The sequence below is a fragment of the Maylandia zebra genome, linkage group LG9, assembly GCF_041146795.1.
Source record: "Maylandia zebra isolate NMK-2024a linkage group LG9, Mzebra_GT3a, whole genome shotgun sequence".
NCBI lineage: Eukaryota > Metazoa > Chordata > Actinopteri > Cichliformes > Cichlidae > Maylandia > Maylandia zebra.
The window spans coordinates 33,488,634-33,511,456 of record NC_135175.1 but is presented as its reverse complement, the minus strand read 5'-3'; the positions used below and the strand labels follow the sequence as shown (position 1 = coordinate 33,511,456).

The following is a 22,823-nucleotide window of genomic DNA, read 5'->3' as shown; positions in this document are numbered from 1 at the left end:
TCCTGTTCATCCTACATATTTTCCCCCATTTGTTATTTATTTCTGCTGTTCGCTATTTATATTTTATTCCTGCACAGTTTGCTTGAAGCACTCATATTTTGTCTATTCTATTCATGTGGATCTTATCTTTCTATTCCCTTGCTTCCTTTTCTGGTTACTTTTTTCTTGCCCGTGTTTCGTCCGTTTGCGATGTCTGTGTTTTTTTTATCTTATGGTCTCTTTTAAGTTTGTTTGTCTCTTTACTTCTTCAAACTGAATTCAAAGTGGAGAAAATGCTGCATAACATTCTCATAGTCTCATTCACACTAACGTTGGTTCTGTATCTTGTAACCAAAGGAAGTTTCAGCATGCAGACTGGAGCCAGCGATCAAAACACGTGCTTCCTATTTTATTTTGTTGGTTATGTTGTAACTGTCTCGTTACTCCTGATTTGTCCCTGCCATCTCCTCTTCCCTAATAACCGTCCTGTGTGTTTATTGTTTAATCTTCTTTAATCTTCTGGGTCCTCTTTTTTCATAACAAATGATCGTACTCCCCGCAGATTGTGATACTGACACCTCCAGGCCATGCTGCAACTCTCTGAGGTGGCTGTTTGACTGAAGCATCTTGATGGGAATCGCCTAAAATCCTAAAATAAGCAGTCTCAAGGACCAGAGACGAACACAGCTTTAGCACAGTGGTATGTGTATTTTTTCCTTCATGCATGACCTTTTTCCTCATCTCTCACTAAATATTATTAGTGCAACACTTTTCTTCCTGCATACACTCTTATACAAACACAATAAGAACCAAAGGGCCCAGATTATGGAAAAGGTTCAAGAAAAGATCACCTATAGAAATTAATTTTCAGACTTTTAAACCAAACCACAGATTCAGCCGATTTGAAGGTTTAGGAGCTACAACCAGATGGGCTGATCTAATGTATGCAAAAGAACTTCTCTAAACGCATTAACAAGTGTCAGCTAAGAACAGGAAACTGAAGCAGTTCACACGGCTCACCAAAATCAGACAACAGAAAATGAAAACAAACAACTAGTCTCGATTTCTGCTGCGACATTCACACGGTAGGGTCAGAACACGACGGCACGGATCCTCCTGCCTCGTATGTTCGAGCCGCAGGTTTGATGATGCGGGGGATATTTTCTTGGCACACTTTGAGCTTCTTAGTATCAGCTGAGGATCATTTGACAACCACAGCCTACCTGAGTATTGTTACTGCCCGTCTCCATCTCTTTATGAACACAGCACCTTCCAGCAGAATAACAGGACATGTCACAAACCTCAAAGCATCTCAAACTGTTTTTTGAGCATGAAAGTGAGCTCGCTGCACCCTCCTCAGTCACCAGATCTCAATCCAATAGAGCACCTTTGAGATGTGGTGGAGGGAGATCCACCTCATGGATGTGACGCTGTGATGTCAACATGGACCGAAATCTCAGAGGAATGTCTTCAGCAACTTGTTGAATAAAACTATTCTGACAGTAAAAATGTATATTTATATTGACGTCACTAATATAGAAATACTAAACACATTCTGAATTACTAAAGAAAACAAGGAAGAAGGAAGTCACTTTGTGAATGTCCAGGCTTTCCAGCACGTTGCGCTGGAGCCACAGTGACGCATCATATTTTGGAGTGATTTCAGTTTTAGAGATTCAGGACTTCTCTCACAAGTGTGCAGTGTGAGACATTTTATTTCATTTTGCTGCCACGGACAGTTTCTTTTTGTCTTTAATTAGTAGACGTATGCACAAAATAAATCTAAATCACGTCGGCGAGCTCTGTACCTCACGGGAAAAATAAAGAGTAAACCTCACAGAACAACATTGACCTTAAAGCATTTAGATGGAAAATAAACCGCTAGAGTTTGTTCATCGTGCTTTTCATAAGGATGAGTTTCTTCCTGCCCACTTTCTGCTCCTCATTTCATAAACCAGGTGACAGCATCGCACCAAATACATAATTTTGTTGCAATAAAAAATATACATAAATCTATATTTACATATGCGTTTGATAATAAAAACAACAAAACCTAAAAGTTTATCACTTGGGTGGATCCACGAGCGGCCTGGCTCCTTCGGCCCAGGAACCAGTGGAATAACTTAAAACAGCTGTTTCGTCTCAGGTTTGTGACAGTATTGCAGTTAGATCATGACCAGATGACGTCAGTGGAGGAAAAAGGACGGTGGAGTTACTGCAGTTCATCCTGATGGGAGCACTGAGGCTGCATTTCTTCAAATCCAGTGCATCTCCTGGAATCCTGATCCGAGAGCATTGTGAATAGTTCAGCTGCAGTAAAAGCTTTGATACCCTTGTAGCACACATGGCGATGATGATGATGTATGTAGGTACAGTGTGTATACGTCCACATGTCATCATCCTGAATAAGATCCAGCCTGTGAGCTTCTTGTCACTGATTTCCCCCAAACATCTCATTTGGTGTTTGATGGCCGACGTTAATCAGGAAGGACTTCGACGTACTCAGACTCAGGAGCATCTGAATAAACAGAGCGAAGGTCAAACACACAAACCAAAGAAGATGCTGCGAGACAGAAATAGGACAGAAAAGAACAGAAACGGAGAAAATGTAAGGCGTACTCTCGTAATCATGTTCTTCCTCGGGTACGGTGTCAGGCTGCCTCCATGGCTCACGTTCAGTCCTGCGCGGCCTTTGTTCAGGTGACTTTGAAGGCTGTGCTTGCAGCTCTCTCTGTGGCTGGATCAGCAAGGCCGTCTTCCTTTTGACTGAGTGGCGCAGATGCATGGCCAGACCCTGGTTCTTCCTCTTGTAGTGACGAATCAGATCGTCAATAGTCTTAAAAAATGTCTCATCCAAACCCCCCGCTGTCTGATGAAACAAGAACAGCATAAAGTAAATATAACAAAGGTCCATCATCCTCCAAAAATCAGCCGAGTAATCACAGTTACAAGATGAGCTGTTTAAAAATAAAGTGTAAAATATCATCGTTTTATTTAAGCAGCTAGTGCTCTCACATGGTGAGATGACCCTCGAACATTTGTCCAAAAAAACCTTGTTTCTTTGGCTTTTATTTTGAATTTCGGGTTGAGGTTGCGACACTTGGAGTGGGTGTGAAGCAGTTTTTAACAAGGCTTATCTGTTTTTCACGCCTGAAGATTTCCTGTGGCTATCTCCTTTATTTATGAGGCACTACTTTGTGTTTCGAAGGCTTGTAACTTTGAAAACATTTAAAACATTTGTACTATTAAAGCAAATTATTGTCTTTTTTTCTTTTCTTTTTTTGTTTGAAAAACATTCAGAACATCAGAAAACGTGCCAATTTCACCACGTTTTGCACCAAATATTCAGTTGATAAAGATAAACTGAATATCAGTTTATGGGCCGGATGGGGTCTACACCAGCTGTGACAGGGCCAGAGGTGGGGTACACTCTGCAGCCAGTGTATTCAACTTATTTCCTTGAAACATCGTTTAAAGAATTTCAAGACTATAAAAACGTTCACTCAACAAATTGTCAGAAGCAGAATGATGGTGCGATAAACGTTGTTGAACTTTATGCGTGTCATGTTCCCAGCACCGCTTCAGTTTAACAGTTTTCTTATTATAATTGTTGTTGTGGCCAAAGCTGACACATACTGAAAGTTATGGTTGGATGATCAGACGATAGACATCACAAGTAGGTTTTGCTGCATCAGGAACTCCTTTAAGGCTTTCAGCACCTAACAGGTAGGAGCTGTTCTGGGAGCACGAGGGAAACCCACACAACTGTGGTTGTTCACTGTTGTGCAACACATGTGAACAAAATAGGGGGAAAAAGTCAGTGTCACTTTTCCACAGCAAACTATGACATCATCAAATGTTTTGCTTTTAAAGAGCGTGAAAAGAGTTCAATGAGAGAACAACGCTCAGTCTTTGGCTACAGTCTTCATGTAGGACCCCTCGCTTTTCATATGACTGTCATTTGTGACTTTTAAAGGGGGTTTCCACTGCACTTCTGAATATTTACTACTTCGTTTGGAACCAACTGAATTTGAAGTTGGACTTTCCCAAACCTCAAGTGTTTGTTTGTTTTTTTATGAGGTTTTCGTCAAAACTTGAAAATACAGTCGATGTAAAAATTAAGGAAATCCTCTTTTAGTACTACGGTTTTATAAGAATAACAAATAATGAATCTAGTTCTTATCTGTTCTTAAAGTTATATAACCTCAGAAGAAGTCCTGTATGATGACTTGTGACATATTGTTACGGCGTGGTGTAATATTGGCAAAGACTAAAACAAAATGCAGAAGTTGTGTTTTTTAAAACTCAGTGCATGCCTTCATCCAGTAGCTTGTTGAACCACCTTTACCAGCAATACTTTGCAATAGTTTTCTGTGTGACTGAGTGCATGAGTCTCTCACATGCTGGTGGAGGAATTTTAGCCCGCTCGTCTTTAGAGTTGCTTCAGTTCTGTGAGGTTTGTGGTTATTCGTTTATGCGCAGCTCTCTTAATAAGTTCCTCCCACAGCATCTCAGTCGGGTTGCGGTGTGAACTTTGACTGGTCCTTTGCAGCCTGTTTATTCATTTCTTTTTCAGGTCGCTCTTTTGTACATTTGCTGCTGTGCTTGGGATCATTGTCCTGCTGTATGACCCATTTTCAGACCGATGGCCTCATATTTGACCATAGAATACTTTGGTACACAGAGGTGTTCATGGACACTCAGTGACTGTAAGGTGGCTACAAAACAAGCTGAAACAAGCTGAAACAAGCCATATTCCTTCTGTCTTCTTCTAATTGTACTTTCATGAACTTTAATATTTAAAAGGTTACCTGAGCACACACACCTGCAAACATCTCCTTTCATAGAAAACAAATTAATCAAGTGCATTTGTAGATTTACTGATTTTGAGACCAGACTATCTCAAGTCCTGCTAAGACTGTTGAATGAAAAGTCAGCTGGTAACAATAAATTTTTGTCAGTTCCATTCGCAGACATGGCTGTCTCGTAAATTATGCAAATGCACTGAAGCACAAGATTCATTCTAATGGAGAAGTTACATTATTTCAAAAAGACCATAAAAAGGCCAACAACAACAACAACAACTGTTTTCCTTTACTTATTAGCAAAGGAAGTATTGTAGAATAGTGAAATAGATCAATAAATATATCTTTAAATATTTAAATCACCCCCTAATAATAGATAATCGTAGGGGGAAAAGTGAAACCTCCAGAAGCCACATCCTGAGACTGAGCCCACGGGCTTACTTTTAAAGTAGAACAGCTCACGCACGCCGGCAGCAGTTGAATAAATCTGTGGCTTTTATGCTTTTATACACTTATTTTTTTGCGTGTTGTGGAAAAAACTGACTCTGATAAAATGATGCCCTTCAGTGTGGGGTCTAACGAACGTCAGAGGAGTTTCCTGTGGGGAGACTTCACGACAACTGACTTTCCATGATCGAGGTGAAATGTTCATGTACAGTCAGCTGTTTAGCGTTTGTTTTCCATTTTTAAAGGCATGGGAAAGACTCTGAGATAAACAGAAAACGAGCTGAACTTCAACAACGATTAACAGACAGATGGAAACATTTAAAGGAAACATTGGTGACGTTTAAAGCTCCAAACTGATTTTGTGCAGACGCGGTGATGAGACCAAAGTATTTTCCTCTTTTGAATGGAACTCAAAACACAGTGAAAACATGTACAAAATGTAAACATATATAGCATATTAAACTATTTTAACTGGTTTTGCCATTAACTTTGTGTTTTCCTTTTCTCAGCAAACAACTTTTTTTTTGAAATCCTGTAAAATAAAGTGCACAGTGAAGGACTGATTTGAGTCTCATTCACTCAGTTGCACTTTTTATCTGTGACTGATTCCTTTGTTTGACTTCACTCATGCTGGTCACACACTGGCCCAGAAGCTTTCACCACAATACTTTGACATACAGACTGGAGGTGCCGGGGACTGAACCACTGACCTTCCTGGTGGGAGCCGCCCGCTCTGAGCCCCAGCCGGCTCCTCAGGGATTACTAATAGCTCCTCTGTTTTTTTAACATGACGTATTTTCTTTCTCGCTATAGTTTGTGGTGAGATGTTTGATAAGCAAAACACGATCTGTTTAACACTTTGTTAGCAGCTGGCTAGCAGCATTGCGCTGTTTACCACTATCGTCTCGCCCTGTGTTTGTGGTGGACGCTGGTACAGGTTTCAGCCGCCTGGCAATTTGATGAAATGCTGAGAAATGAATTCATGGACTTTTTAATGATGTTTTTCAGTTTGAGGAGTAAAACTAGAAGATCATTTCACATAGATTTAAACATTTTTAAATGTAATAATTATATATACCTCTTTGATAAGAAATAAGATTCAAATTGTAGGAATGTTTGGCTGATGCAGCTCCACAGTTTTAACCGGTATGCACGAGGTAAGAAACACGTGTTGCCATCGTCGTTTTATCTATGAAGAGTAAAACATACTTTAACTGGATTTAGAACAGATTCTGCTAAAATACAGACAGAATTTTCTCCCTTATTTTTTTGGTGAAATAAATTTTGGAGTCCATCAGCCTCTATTTTTTTTATCTTTCTTTCTTTCTCGCACTTTTAATATCTGTCTTTTTCATATTATTTTGTTTTTGTGGCGTCGTGAGTTTGTTCCTCTGACATGTCGCGTGTGTTTTTGGGTTTCTGTCCGTGAACCAAATACAAATTATTTGAAGACAACATCTTGATAACATCTTATCACTTTCTCAACATCTTGAGAAAGTGATAAGAACATTTTTTTCCGAAATAGAATGACGGCTAACTGAGCAAATAATTATTTGATTATTTGATTATTTTGATATTTCTGATTAATCAGAACGCTTCTGATCATGAAAATAATTTCTGCTGGCTCTGGGAGGAGCTTGGACTTGTCCTGCTCGTAGTATGTTGGATTGAATAGAAATATGAAAGCTTAGGTGCAGGATAGCACTTTGAGCTCTTTATAATGGTTGTAAATTTGCTTCTTTGCGTCCTCTGGTGTTGATGGCAAACTGTCCTGCTGGGGTGAGTTGTTGGGTTGTTTACCAGCTGTGGTTTTATCTGTTTAAAACTGAAACCTGCTGAAATACTCAAATTTAAAAAAAATCAGTAAAATATATGAAACTTGTGTGGTTGTGTTTTGTTGGTACTGACGTTGTCTGTAATTTTGTGTAACTGTGCGATTGTTCTTTATGTAAACTTCGTACAGTTCTGCCTCCCTTCACTCGTCTTTTGAGTGCAACTCATTTACCAAGAAACAGACAAAACAAAGGATAAAGATGGCTCACAGCGACAGAATAATGTTAACCTTGACAGTCACATCTTCACAGCTCTACCATTTAAAACATCTACGCTCTCAGAACTACTCGGCTTGCTCGGAGAGGGTCATTTCGTTTAGGGGTTTTCTCTGTTCACCTGACACTACAAAGGACCCTGCTCTGGGATTATTCGAGGAACTGTGGTTAATTTTTCTGAGGACGCTTTAACGTCTGAGTTTCAACAAACGCTTACTGGAGAAAAAATACGAGTTTCTTATTAAAATTGTTCCCCAAAGATGTGCCACCGAACATCAGTTTTATGTTCTGCTTCAGTTTTTAATAATTTGTTTCATGTTAGTTATTTGAAATACAATCTAAATGAATTTATATTATATTACATCCACGCTCCATATTTGGAAGTCAGAGCGTGGAAGAGGAGAGCTTTCTCAGATGTTCTCAGACATAAGATAAGGTCTCAGTAGCTCCGACTAATGACCAGGAGCTTGTGCCTGTAACTGGCTTTACTAGAAACAGCAAAGATCGACAGGAAAGCAGAGGGGAAGACATGCAGCACTTAAACCCGGGTTGGCCACTTGCTCATCCGACTGTGCTAAGCCGGCGCCGAGACCTGTTTTTGAGTTTTGCTAATTTTATGATAGCAAATAGCTTAACTGACATGTCATTATTGTTTATTTTAGTCTAAAATATTACATATTCAAAAAGAAATATTTTCTATGTACTATAGATCACATATGCAAATATGTTTAAATATACATACACTACATGGACTAATCCTCAATTAATTTTTGAATTGAGGTTTGAATTGAGGCTCTCAAAGCCACAGGCATGTAAAAATCGCAATCCTTAAGGAAATCAAGCACCTAGCCAATCAGTCGGTCTTTAGAAACGCCACTGAATTCGAGTGTGGTGCTATAATAGGATGAGACTGTTGCAACAATTCAGTCGGTGACATTTCTTCCTTTCCACAGTTAGCTTTAGCTGGTGTTATTGCGAGGCCGAAGCATTTGGAAACCACAGAAACCCAAACACGAAGTAAAGCATCATGTGGAGTTCCAGCACAGGCTCGCTGAGTGCTGCATCACGCAGAAGAGTCACCAGCGCTTTGCTGTCTCAATAACTACAGAGCTGCAAACCTCATCTGGCATCAACATCGGCACACAAACTGCAGCAGGCAGCTTCGTGGCACAGGTGTCAACTTTGTTGGGGCCTGTGTTCACAGGTGCACACCTTTGAGGACAATGATAACAGGGCATCGCTATTGCTCATTTGGTTGAGCTAGTGACTCATATGACCTACTGCAGGTGCCGCACAAGCAGGTGCCTGGGTTTGAGCCTGCCCCAGACCATTTCCTGCACATCATCACTCTCTCCCTGCCTTCCTGTCGACTCTTTGTGCTTTCCTATCAAAAAAGGCTAAAATGCATAAAACAATAATGAGGATGAGGCGTCCAAATAAACTTTACACCACACAAAGTGATTCCTTAAAGAACGCTTGGCAGGAGGCGGCCCCTCGAAGAACATTTTTGAATAGAAAAGACTCTTCTGCTTCTAAGAGTAAATATTTTACCGCTTGATTTAAAATCCTGCAGCGTGAAAGAGCATTTAGAGTCTCAGTTTACTGCAAACACAGAACAAGGAATAATTCTGAATTCAAGGACCTGGCTGCAGCTGCAAATGTTTCTGCATGTGGTCATTTGTGTGTGTGTTCTTTTACCAGGAGGGTGTAGTATCCATTGTGTGACTGCAGCAGTCTGTAGGTGTACACCACCTTCTGTTTACTGAAAGAAAAGGAGATTTATGCTGCTGTTAGAGGACCACAGAAGAAGTAAGGTTAAGGAAAAAACTGTTTATTTAGACGTGTGTAAAAAACCTTTTATGCAACAAAATTCTGACTTTGTTTGTTCACACAAAATAAAAGAGGAAGAAGAACACATGGTCACATGACTCAATTTTCTCATAGTTTGAATCTTCTTATCAGTAATAAGCAGCTTCCTTAACAACTACACAAACAGAAAACGTTGGCAGTGCACAAAAAAAGTTGTGCAAATCTTAATGTACTTTTTACTTGTATGTAAACACTACGTGCAGGTCATGGAAAAAAGATGCAGAAGCAGCAACGAGCTAGAGTGGAACCTTACTTGACCACAGCTGATATTGTGGTATTTGTGTAGGTGTACACTTCCTAGAGTAATAATACCCACGCAAAAACGTTCTTATCGTGATTTTTATTATAGAGTATAATCTGCTTAGATCAACGGAACATCTTTTGCCTCTAATATAATTCATAGAATTGCTAAATGCTCCCTGCTGTCAACACAGCAGAGGTTAGGAAAAACCTGCATGCACACTGCTGCATCAGCAAAAAGATCTGGTTACGTTTTTCCATTATTGCTTTTATTCAACGGCCTTTCTTAACAAAGCTCATTAAAACTAAATTACCTGGTTTATTATATTAAAATACTCTCTTCCCCCTTTGACGCTCGCTACAGAGGATTTTAGGTCACTATATTCACCTCATTCCTCACTGCCCAAACGCTTCACATCCTTATGAGGTTTTCAGAGACTGAAGGAGAGCGAGGTTTGAATTTGATTTGAGGGAGCACTTTTATTTGTTTAGTCCTCCCAAACCAAAGTCACATTAGAGTCCTCTTTTCCTCATCGCGCTCTTCTCACAATTAAAGCGATTTAACTTAAAAAGTCTCCTATCGATCATGAATCTGCAGACAGAACCACCAAGAGGATGGTTACAAGGTTAGCCTACCTGACAACCTGCTATGAATGATACCATATTCTATATTAGGCTTCATATTCCATTGATACCATAGAGTGTCTTTACCTATGAAGCTGTTAAAAGAAAGAAGTTTTGATAAAGGTAAGTCTGGTGTATGGAGCCTGACTCCGTGGTGCAGAGTACTTACTAGACACAAAGACACATGGCTCCCTGGATGGTCTCGCTGTCTCGGATCAGGTAAGCTCCATCCTTGTTCTTCTTTCCCAGCAAATCCTCACACTCCTTCTTAGTCATGGCGCCATGGTAGCACGCAGGCAGAGCTGCTGCCATGGTGAAGAGAAGCCAGCAGACAACCGACTGACATGAACAAGCCAAAACACCTCTCAGCAACTTCTGCTTTCTCAAAACAGGCTCATTTCCAAGAACTGTCTGAGAACTCACTGTCTGAGTTCCCTCGGAGAGCGAGCAGGGGCCATAAAAGAGCTCAGTCCAGGTTCCCGGTGGGAAACGACGGGATGAAGGAGGTGAGCAGAGAGAGGTCGGTGCGCAGCGCTTGGAGGCACTGAGCAGAATGAGAAGAGAGAAGAAAGCCGCTCACACTAAAGCAGTTTCACAGGAAGTGTGTAACGTGTGTGCGAACACAAGCGAGAGAGGAGAGAGAAAGTAACATCAGTGATATAACCAGCACACATGTGCAGGTATGTGCAGGATAGAACTGACTAATGTTTTTAGTTAAAGCAGAAGAATCAGAGAGAGGTGAGAACAGGAAGTCAAAGAAAGATTTTGCTGATCGGTAAGCAGACAATGTGTAAAGTCTGGTTACAAGCTTAGAAGAATGAATTACAAACTCATTTATATTATACTTTACATTCTAACGGTGTCTTAGAGCGCCATTACTGTAAAACTATTAAAACAAAGATTTTTGATAAAGGCAGGTCTGCCTCAGGATTCAGAGCAGAATCTGTCTAAGACATTTTACTGTCAAAACGGATTTGCAGGCTTTCTGGTTTTTATTTATTTTATTTTTTAACCGACTCTCGTCAGTTATCACAAATATTTAATTGCCCTCGTAGCTTAACAGTCACAGATCGGGGGGTCACGGACCAACCTGCAGGCCTGTGTGGCTGAGAGCTCATTGTTACAAAGTCATGTGGTAGATCAGGTCAGCACAGAGCAAGTATCTTTTTGTTTGTTCAATTTATCAGAATCAGAATACTTTATTAATCCCGAAGGAAATTACAGAATTATAGTTTCATCCATCCTGCTGCTTCTCCGTCTTCTGCAGGTGGAGGCCAGAATAGCGGCGGGGTGGTGGTAGAGGCAGTCGGTAAGGTGCTGACCCTACTGTCGGTCGTCACCTTCCCCATTTCAGCCTGGATGTGTGTAAAGGTAAGAGAAGGGAAACCGCTCAGACTCAGGCTCTCGTTTCTGTAAATGAACTGTACTGAGAGGAAATCATGAGTCATCAGAGAGCAGAGCTAAAATATTAGCTGATAGAACATTTGTTTTATTTATTAAACAAAAATATGAAGTTCATTCATTGTGCAATAAATGTCGTTGTTTTGGGTGGGAGAGTTGGGGTTTGCATATTAAGTTCTAGAAACACTGAGTAAAAAAAGTGAATAAAAAAAGATTTTTATTGCAGCTTTTGGGCGTTTTTTTATACAAACTTTGGGGGGAAACTATTTCTAGTCTTAAAAATTAAATGTTATTGTATTTCTCTAAGATAAAACTTAAAAACAAACAGGTATAAAAGCTTTTAAGTTCAAAGCCATATTTAGTCTGCTTAAAATACTAGATGGTCGCAGTGTCAGAGAGCAGCAAACCAACATGAGCTTCTGTTTGTGTAGATGCTGCTAAACCGTCTCTGAGAGAAACCAGCAGAATAAAGCGCTAACCTTTTAACACACACACTTAACCCAGTCTGTACGAGGAAGCGGTGTGATGGTTTCTACAGGCAGAAGAGCCGCACACTTCTTCTCTGTGAGAGCAGCACAGCAAGAGGCCAGCTTTCCAAAACCTGAGCAAAAAACTGCAGTTTTGTTGTGTGTGTTAAAACGCTTGTCATAAATGCAATACTGTGCAAAAGTCATGAGCCACTTCACTTTCAGTAAAATTCATTGAAACGCGCAAACATGTGACAAACAAAACAAAACTTTGTACAATTCTAATGAGCTTGAAAGTCAATATATGGTATGAGCACACTCATTCTTCAACACAGCCTGAACTCTGAGGCAGCTTTCTGGTCATTTCTTTAAGAAGTCTTCAGGAATAGTTCTCCAGATATGCGGATACGCTTTTACTGCATTGGAAGTGTGTTTGGGATCATTGCAATGCTGAAGTGGACTTCCCTGTGTCCATAATTCCATCACTTCTGACTAGATAACAAACTCCGCTGCTTTGAAATGCAGCCTTAGATCATGACAGAGCAGAAGAGCACACAGGAGCTCTGCCAGAGAGGACGTTACAGAGGAGGTTAAAGAAGTCTAAGAGAGCAATATAGTTTGCATAGGCAACAGTATGGGTCTTATTTGTGTAGGAGGATGGAACCGCGATTGGGTCTGTGGGCGGTTGGTGGCAAACCAAGACTTAGTGAGAGCAGCAGGCAGAGAGTAGGCCGCCTGTTGATCAGGTGACAGGATCTTTTGACTAGTTACTGAAATCACGTGATGAAGTGGACAAGCTTGGTTTTGAGTTTCCAAGAGCGCTGCTGCAGGTAACTCGGAGAGATGAGGAGAGATGGCGTTACTACAAACAGGAGATTGCAAACAACAGTCACCACAGGTGGCCCAATGCTCACCATAACGCCAACAATGATCTGGCAAAGAACTGCTGTAACCTCCATCTGTGTTGAAACCAGGGCAGAAGAAAGGAACTGTGGGGAAGTTACTCCAAGAGGAGCAAGCCAGGAGTGTGGAGAATTATTGCTCAAGAGCACTTTAAAAAGTCTGGCTCCTTCTAAGCAAAACATAAAGACATCGGGGGAGATTTAAATGTAATGCTGTTACAGATAAAAAAAAGAAAGATAAAAATAATTATCAGAATATAAACTCTCTCCAAAGCATTGACTACATATGGAGGTTATTTTCATGCTGCTCATTCAACCTTGTTCTTTCATAAAATTACACGAGCATTATAAAGAACATCATAAAAGAAGAACACACTATATCCAGCAGCAGGCTCTCTGCAGCCCTGCAGACCACATGAGTAAGCATCAGTTACATTTAATATATTCACCAGAGTTTAAAGTTGGTGTGTTTCCTCCACCCTCTGTGCAGAGTTTATGCACGTCAGCACGGTGAGCGGTGGCAGACTGAAGGCGGGCTGTAGGCCCACCTCATCCAATGTTAGAAACTGTCCTCCTGTTTTCTCTGCTGCTTTTTCCACTAGTGCAACACAAGCAGTAATTCTTCTTTCTTTACTTTTAGTTGGCTTTCTAATCACTAATGATTACTCAGGAGAGAGAGTCTGCTCCGAACTTCTCAAATGTGAGGATTTCTTTTGGTTTTCTGTCGTTGTTAATTCAATAACTTTGAGATGAGAAACCAAAAGTTCTTTAATTCTGGAAACCAACTAAAATCAGATGCAAAGCAAATAAATAAATGAAACTGTTTAGTTAACTGACATTAAGATTAAAATAATCTCGTATAGGCTCCTTCTTTTGCCTCGATGAACATAATTTGTTTTGTCATGTTTCTTGTATGTGTTTAGTGTTTTTAGCTGCTGAATCCCAATCTTCTGGATAAATAGAGTAAATTATCTGTAATTTAGAAGCCAGTCCTGCTTCATCAGGTGACTTTCACAGATGTGAAATGGAAACTTTCAGTCATCACTGCACAAAAACACTGTGAATGCACCCTCAGCTCTGTAGGATTCATCTTTGAATGTGTGAGTGTTTTGTGTTATGTTGATGAGCAGGTTGTAGTTGCTGTCGCCTTCAGACTGGGCCGGGCTGTTGAAGGACGAGCCAAAGGACCCGGTACCAGACGTTACTCTCTCTCTTCTGACCTGTAGCAACAAGACTTCAGCTTCTGTTTCATCGTTATGGGTGTAAATGTGCAGCGTTGGCTATGACGGAGTGGAAGGAAAAGCACGCTTTACTCTGAAATTACAGCTGAGATTCAGAACTATTAGAATAAATACAGGATCGCGCATCAAACAGAGTAACGTTAAAGTGGTTCTGTCATGATTGATGCTGAAGTAATGATTAAAAATACCTTATTACACACATTATTATGTTAGGTATAAAGTGCAAATACTCGTACTACACGAGACTTTAAATATCACCACTAAGTTAACTTAAACTATTTTTATTTGTACTGCACGCTGCCTCAGTGTTTTTCTTTTGGTCTTTTCAAGTTTTCACATTTGTGTGTTACCATGCAAAGAAGCACAACTAATAAAAATGGGGTCTTCTCGCCTTTCTGACGCTCTGCAGGTCTGGTCTGGTTCATCCCCTGGTTGGACGCCATCCAGACAGTAGACCTGCGCACCATGTTCTTTAATATCTGGCCACAAGAGGTCAGCAGCATCCTGTGATCACTGAAAGCTGGCACGCACTGACCGTTATTCCCATATAAGGATCACATCTGTGTCCACCTGGCCTGCTCAGAATCAGCTGCTTTTCTTTCACAATAACAGTCTGAAGTTATTTCTTTCTGCACACTGATGTTTCCTCACCTCTCCCTGCCTTCTGCTGTCACCAGGTCTTGACTGTGGATGCAGTGCTGTTGTGTTTTTCTCCCTTCATGTGGGTGATGCATGTTGTAAACGGCCCCCAGGCCGTGTTCTTGTTGGCCCAGACGGTTCCTGGTGCAGCTTTCACATTTATCCAGACTTGGGACCGGATGGATCTTCTGATACATCGATGCTGGGTTTGTATTTCCTCCTGGTTTGTTGCACTTTGCACCTCATATCATCACAAAGGTGTGCAGCTGAGTTTGGGGTGATTTCAGGAAGAGTTCACCTGCGAGTGCCATCTTTATTTTTCTTAAGTTTTCTGCTGTCAGGTATGAGAAACATATGTTTTGTAAATACAACCTGCTGTGCCTGATTTGTCCTGCAGATGGCGCTGTGCCTCGAATTCAAATCGTGGGGAGTTCAGATGGAGCGGGTGGAGCTCAAAGCCCTGACACCCCCTGTTGATCTGCAGCGCTGCATGGCTTCAGAAGCCGTATCACAAACACATGGAGACATCTATCCTTATATACATATACAGCCTCACTGAGGCTAATTTAACAGAAATACACAAAGTATACAGACATGAAGTTCAGATACACACCTGTGTGACGAATTAAAGGAAAAGCTATTATCACCTTCAGTGTACCCTGAACCTTAAAGTTGAAAAAAAAGAAGTTAAAATTTGTTCTTTATATTAACTGGTTTGTTTTAATGTTTTTAAAGTAAAACAAAACCATTTTAATGATTTTTTTTTCTTCTACATTTTCTTTTATGTTCACATTTTTGTGCGTATTTTTTAAAAAAATCCCGTCTCGCCCCTGCAGGGTTGTCTTTATCCTTCAAGCTCGGGTCCTCTACCAGAGGCCTGGGAGCTCGAGGGTCCTGTACAGTATCTTAGCTGTTCCCAGGACTGCGCTCTTCTGGACAGAGATCTCAGATGTTGTTCCCGGGATCTGCTGGAGCCACTCGCCGAGCTTGGGGGTCACTGCATCGAGCGCTCCAATTACCTCTGGGTCACCCTCCAATTCTTCTCCAGCTCTTCTCTGAGCCCTTGGTACTTTTCCAGCTTCTCGTGTTCCTTCTTGCTGATGTTGCTGTCATTCAGTATCACTACATCGATCACTACGGCCGTCTTCTTCTGTTTGTCTACCACCACTATGTCCGGTTGGTTAGCCACCACCATTTTGTCCGTCTGTATCTGGAAGTCCCACAGGATCTTAGCTCGGTCATTCTCCACCACCCTTGGGGGCATCTCCCATTTTGACCTCGGGACTTCCAGGTTATACTCGGCACAGATGTTCCTGTACACTATGCCGGCCACTTGGTTATGGCGTTTCATGTATGCCTTGCCTGCTAGCATCTTGCACCCTGCTGTTATGTGCTGGATTGTCTCTGGGGCATCTTTACACAGCCTGCACCTGGGGTCTTGCCTGGTGTGATAGACCCCAGCCTCTATGGATCTTGTACTCAGAGCTTGTTCTTGTGCTGCCATGATTAGTGCCTCTGTGCTGTCTTTCAGTCCAGCTTTGTCCAGCCACTGGTAGGATTTCTGGATATCAGCCACCCCCACTGTTGGTGGTACATACCGTGCAGGGCCTGTCCTTCCATAATGGCGCCTCCTCTTTCTTGGGTTTCTGTTGCCTGAGGACACTGAGCATGTGGTTAGTTGGGGCCATCCTTCTGATGTACTCGTGGATGTTCGTTGTCTCATCCTGGATTGTGGTGCTGACACTCACCAGTCCCCGGCCCCCTTCCTTCCGCTTAGCGCACAGCCTCAGGGTGCTGGACTTGGGGTGAAACCCTCCATGCACGGTCAGGAGCTTTCTTGTCTTTATGTCAGTGGCTTCTATCTCCTCCTTTGGCCAGCCTATTACCCCAGCAGGGTACCTGATCACGGGCAGGGCGTACGTGTTGATGGCCCGGATCTTGTTCTTACCATTCAGCTGACTCCTCAGGACTTGCCTGACTCTCTGCAGGTACTTGGCGGTTGCAGCTTTGCAAGTAGCTTCTTCCGATGTGCCTGTGGGATTCCCAGGTACTTGTAGCCATACTCAATGTCTGTAGAGCTGCATCCACATCATCTAGCAGATCCTCAGAGGATATTTCACTTGTAACCAGCTACAGAGGGTCCAGGTTTCAAGCTTTGCCGTGATCCTATCTTTCAGGTCAGTTCCTCTTGCACTCAATGATCCTTCTTCATTCTTCTTCGTTACAAGCATGTTTTATTTAGTTTTACTTTATTATTTAGATTTTTTATTTATTGGTGTTATAAAATCTTACATATATCAGGTTTAATAGTTTTACTGTTTCCATTTAAAATGACATTCACCTTTTCAGGCTCTTTGAAGCACACATGTAAATTTTTTTGGTTTTATTGTGATCTGCAATTTAAACAAGTTGTACTAATAAAGTTACAATAATATGTCCTGTGATCTTAACATGTCTGTACCTGCCCGTTCTTTCTGTTTGAGGTGATTGCAGCCAATGGGGAAGTGTCAGTATCCCACGCTTTGGTGAAGGCGGCGTCGACATGTGAAGGAAACACGGTGGCGTTACAGCTGAGATTCCTGCGGTCACTGCTGTCCATGAAGAGCAGCGCGCGGTCCGTCGCGGTCTTCCCCGTCCCTACAGAACTCCCGGATGTCGCCGTTTCCTCGCTGCCTCAGCTCCTCACAAACATCAAAACTCTGCAGCTACTTTCTGGAAAAATAAAAAAGTTTACGTTTAAACCAGAATGTGAAAGTGTCACAATACGGCTGTGTGCAGGCAAAAGTAGGACCCAAACGCAAACTCACAGAGACAAAAGGTAAACTCAAAAAACACAGCTTTATTGCTGGCGTGGAGTGGGACACGAAAAACAATACAAAATTAAAGCTGCAAGCAGCGTTATGAGGGCCCTCGCACCCCCGGCACGTCGAGCCACTGCCAACACCTCAAACCGGCACGTCCGATGTGATGTCACATTGATGGATTTCATGCTTTTAATCACCAGCTAACATTTCATCTTATTCAACCAGGATTATAGTCATGCCACTAGGTGGCGCTCTAACCATTATTGACAAATAGCATAACAAACATTTCCAAGCTCGAGTCTCATCACACCTGCGACCTTTGGGAGAGATTGGACATTGTGTTTTTGAGTGACAGCAGATTACTGCTTTTTGCGAGTGATTGAAACTCTACGTGCCGCCATGACCACCCCGTTTCCCTGAACGGAAAAAGCTTCGCAATTTAACATCACAAAGGTCTTTAGATTCTACACACTGAAGAATGCTTCAATATGATGAAATCCCTTGGAGGAGTTCGTCAAAGTATGAGGCCTGAAAAGGGGGGAAAATGTCATCAAAATTACACATTAATTTTAAAATGGCTGACTTCCTGTTGGATTTGGGATATTGCTCCAAGAGACTTTTTTGTACATCTTGATATCTTACACAAGCTTACCAAGTGTCAGACTCATAGATGAAACACAGAGCAGGGGCTGATGTTTTGAAATATTGTAGGGGGCGCTGTGGAGCCATTTTGCGCTAGTCAAGGAAAATGGTTACATAACAACAATGCCTTCATCCATTTGGAGGTGTGTGCCAAATTTCAAGCCTCTATAAACTTTCCAAGCCCCTCAAAAGCCACTTCATCTTTCATGATGAACCGCGTTGCCACCAGGGTGCGCCGTTCAGTTTAAAGTCACAATTTTTGCACTGAAGCATCACGAGGGACTGATGGTGATATTCACCGCTTTTGAGGTGGCCACGATCAACCTGTGAAAATCAGTACAACAAAGTTAAAGCCATGACATTTCCTGTTGCCACTAGGTGGCGCTGTCCGTATTTCCGACAATGGGCACATCAATCTGTTCAGGGCGGGTCTGACATCATGCCTGTAAAGTCTGGTACTGATCAGACTGGATTTCATTGAGTTATACTAATTTGTTTCTTCATGGCGTGACATCAAAGTTCGCCATGCTGCTGGGGTCACACCCTTTCGCGAAAACTCACAGTTTTCACTGTAACCCAAGACCAACTCCTTAAGGCTTTCCTGGAGAAATTTGAGGCTGCAGATGTCACCCATCACTATACTGTACCCCAAAGTGTAAAACATGACATTTCCTGTTCCCACTAGGTGGCGCTGTCCTTGATGTCAAATATGGCAGTTGAAATATGTTCAGGGGTGGAGCCTTATCATATGTGTTCACTTTGGTCAAGGTCAGAAAATGTATGACAAAATGAGAGGCAATAAGATTTTCATGGCGAGTCATCGAAATTCGCCATGGCGCCACGGCCTCATAGTATTGTGAAAACTCAAAAGCTCCGCAATTTAACATGGCACAAGGGTGTAGTTGACACTGTCCAAATTTGAAGGTTATGAAATGAAACCCCAAGGAGGAGTTCGCAAAAGTTCAAGGCATGGAAATGGCAAAATTAGAGCCAAAATGTCACCTTCTCTTCCAAATGGCGGACTTCCTGTTGGGTTTGCGTCAATGGGCCCACAGACTTTTTTGTTCGTCTTGGCATGATACACATGTGTGCCAAATTTCATACATGTAGCTCAAACCATGTGGTCGTAGGGCTGCATTTAACAAGGCATAGGTGGCGCTGTAGAGCCATTTCCCAGTGCTCATATGTAAAACCATTAAAATACAAAATTTTTCACCAGACCTGGCATGTGTGCAAAATTTCATGAGTTTTTGAGCATGTTTAGGCCCTCAAAAAGGCCCTTGTTTGGGGTGAATAATAATAATAATTAAAGCTGCAAGCAGCGTTATGAGGGCCCTCGCACCCCCGGCACGTCGAGCCACTGCCAACACCTCAAACCGGCACGTCCGATGTGATGTCACATTGATGGATTTCATGCTTTTAATCACCAGCTAACATTTCATCTTATTCAACCAGGATTATAGTCATGCCACTAGGTGGCGCTCTAACCATTATTGACAAATAGCATAACAAACATTTCCAAGCTCGAGTCTCATCACACCTGCGACCTTTGGGAGAGATTGGACATTGTGTTTTTTAGTGACAGCAGATTACTGCTTTTTGCGAGTGATTGAAACTCTACGTGCCGCCATGACCACCCCGTTTCCCTGAACGGAAAAAGCTTCGCAATTTAACATCACAAAGGTCTTTAGATTCTACACACTGAAGAATGCTTCAATATGATGAAATCCCTTGGAGGAGTTCGTCAAAGTATGAGGCCTGAAAAGGGGGGAAAATGTCATCAAAATTACACATTAATTTTAAAATGGCTGACTTCCTGTTGGATTTGGGATATTGCTCCAAGAGACTTTTTTGTACATCTTGATATCTTACACAAGCTTACCAAGTGTCAGACTCATAGATGAAACACAGAGCAGGGGCTGATGTTTTGAAATATTGTAGGGGGCGCTGTGGAGCCATTTTGCGCTATTCAAGGAAAATGGTTACATAACAACAATGCCTTCATCCATTTGGAGGTGTGTGCCAAATTTCAAGCCTCTATAAACTTTCCAAGCCCCTCAAAAGCCACTTCATCTTTCATGATGAACCGCGTTGCCACCAGGGTGCGCCGTTCAGTTTAAACTCACAATTTTTGCACTGAAGCATCACGAGGGACTGATGGTGATATTCACCGCTTTTGAGGTGGCCACGATCAACCTGTGAAAATCAGTACAACAAAGTTAAAGCCATGACATTTCCTGTTGCCACTAGGTGGCGCTGTCCGTATTTCCGACAATGGGCACATCAATCTGTTCAGGGCGGGTCTGACATCATGCCTGTAAAGTCTGGTACTGATCAGACTGGATTTCATTGAGTTATACTAATTTGTTTCTTCATGGCGTGACATCAAAGTTCGCCATGCTGCTGGGGTCACACCCTTTCGCGAAAACTCACAGTTTTCACTGTAACCCAAGACCAACTCCTTAAGGCTTTCCTGGAGAAATTTGAGGCTGCAGATGTCACCCATCACTATACTGTACCCCAAAGTGTAAAACATGACATTTCCTGTTCCCACTAGGTGGCGCTGTCCTTCATGTCAAATATGGCAGTTGAAATATGTTCAGGGGTGGAGCCTTATCATATGTGTGCTGTTTGGTCCAGATCGGAACATGTATGACAGAATGAGAGGTAATAAGATTTTCATGGCGAGTCATCGAAATTCGCCATGGCGCCACGACCTCATAGTATTGTGAAAACTCAAAAGCTCCGCAATTTAACATGGCACAAGGGTGTAGTTGACACTGTCCAAATTTGAAGCTTATAGGACCAAATCCCAAGGAGGAGTTCGTTAAAGTACAAGGCATGGAAACGGTAAAATCAGACCCAAAATCACACCTTCAATCCAAAATGGCGGACTTCCTGTTGGGTTTAGGACATTGCCATAATAGACTTTTTTGTTCGACTCTGAACGTTATATAGGTGTACCGACTTTCAAACATGTAGGTCATACCCATACCGGGGGCTCGCGTTTTTCATTTTTCTAGGTGGCGCTACTGAGCTAATTTTCCCTGGCCATGTCTGAGAACATTAAAATACGTAAATTTTCACCAGACCTGACGCGTGTGCAAAATTTCATGAGTTTTCGAGCATGTTTAGGCCCTCAAACGGCCAATTCATTTGCCGGAATAATAATAATAATAATAATAATAAACAGAGCAATTACAATAGGGCCTTCGCACTGTCAGTGCTCGGGCCCTAATTAAAGCTGCAAGCAGCGTTATGAGGGCCCTCGCACCCCCGGCACGTCGAGCCACTGCCAACACCTCAAACCGGCACGTCCGATGTGATGTCACATTGATGGATTTCATGCTTTTAATCACCAGCTAACATTTCATCTTATTCAACCAGGATTATAGTCATGCCACTAGGTGGCGCTCTAACCATTATTGACAAATAGCATAACAAACATTTCCAAGCTCGAGTCTCATCACACCTGCGACCTTTGGGAGAGATTGGACATTGTGTTTTTTAGTGACAGCAGATTACTGCTTTTTGCGAGTGATTGAAACTCTACGTGCCGCCATGACCACCCCGTTTCCCTGAACGGAAAAAGCTTCGCAATTTAACATCACAAAGGTCTTTAGATTCTACACACTGAAGAATGCTTCAATATGATGAAATCCCTTGGAGGAGTTCGTCAAAGTATGAGGCCTGAAAAGGGGGGAAAATGTCATCAAAATTACACATTAATTTTAAAATGGCTGACTTCCTGTTGGATTTGGGATATTGCTCCAAGAGACTTTTTTGTACATCTTGATATCTTACACAAGCTTACCAAGTGTCAGACTCATAGATGAAACACAGAGCAGGGGCTGATGTTTTGAAATATTGTAGGGGGCGCTGTGGAGCCATTTTGCGCTATTCAAGGAAAATGGTTACATAACAACAATGCCTTCATCCATTTGGAGGTGTGTGCCAAATTTCAAGCCTCTATAAACTTTCCAAGCCCCTCAAAAGCCACTTCATCTTTCATGATGAACCGCGTTGCCACCAGGGTGCGCCGTTCAGTTTAAACTCACAATTTTTGCACTGAAGCATCACGAGGGACTGATGGTGATATTCACCGCTTTTGAGGTGGCCACGATCAACCTGTGAAAATCAGTACAACAAAGTTAAAGCCATGACATTTCCTGTTGCCACTAGGTGGCGCTGTCCGTATTTCCGACAATGGGCACATCAATCTGTTCAGGGCGGGTCTGACATCATGCCTGTAAAGTCTGGTACTGATCAGACTGGATTTCATTGAGTTATACTAATTTGTTTCTTCATGGCGTGACATCAAAGTTCGCCATGCTGCTGGGGTCACACCCTTTCGCGAAAACTCACAGTTTTCACTGTAACCCAAGACCAACTCCTTAAGGCTTTCCTGGAGAAATTTGAGGCTGCAGATGTCACCCATCACTATACTGTACCCCAAAGTGTAAAACATGACATTTCCTGTTCCCACTAGGTGGCGCTGTCCTTCATGTCAAATATGGCAGTTGAAATATGTTCAGGGGTGGAGCCTTATCATATGTGTGCTGTTTGGTCCAGATCGGAACATGTATGACAGAATGAGAGGTAATAAGATTTTCATGGCGAGTCATCGAAATTCGCCATGGCGCCACGACCTCATAGTATTGTGAAAACTCAAAAGCTCCGCAATTTAACATGGCACAAGGGTGTAGTTGACACTG

General features: G+C 42.1%; 1 protein-coding gene across 5 annotated transcripts; it reads right to left on the bottom strand.

The window, feature by feature from the left end:
- Positions 1–696: 696 nt before the first annotated feature.
- Positions 697–17,229, bottom strand: si:ch73-264p11.1 (SH2 domain-containing protein 1B). 5 transcript variants are annotated; one of them, XM_014413088.3, is made up of 6 exons: positions 17,124–17,229; positions 10,436–10,556; positions 10,182–10,351; positions 8,978–9,041; positions 2,599–2,848; positions 697–2,497 (listed from the first exon to the last, which is right to left on the bottom strand). In XM_014413088.3, the coding sequence occupies exons 1-6, from the start codon at positions 17,204–17,206 to the stop codon at positions 2,457–2,459; spliced, it is 729 nt and encodes a 242-aa protein (XP_014268574.2). In that variant the 5' UTR covers positions 17,207–17,229; the 3' UTR covers positions 697–2,456. The 5 variants fall into 5 exon arrangements, with proteins under 5 accessions (XP_014268574.2, XP_014268573.2, XP_004574505.2 ...); XM_014413087.3 differs by having other exon boundaries at positions 10,182–10,556; XM_004574448.5 differs by lacking the exon at positions 17,124–17,229 and adding an exon at positions 11,235–11,840 and having other exon boundaries at positions 10,182–10,556.
- Between the last annotated feature and the right edge of the window lie 5,594 nt (positions 17,230–22,823).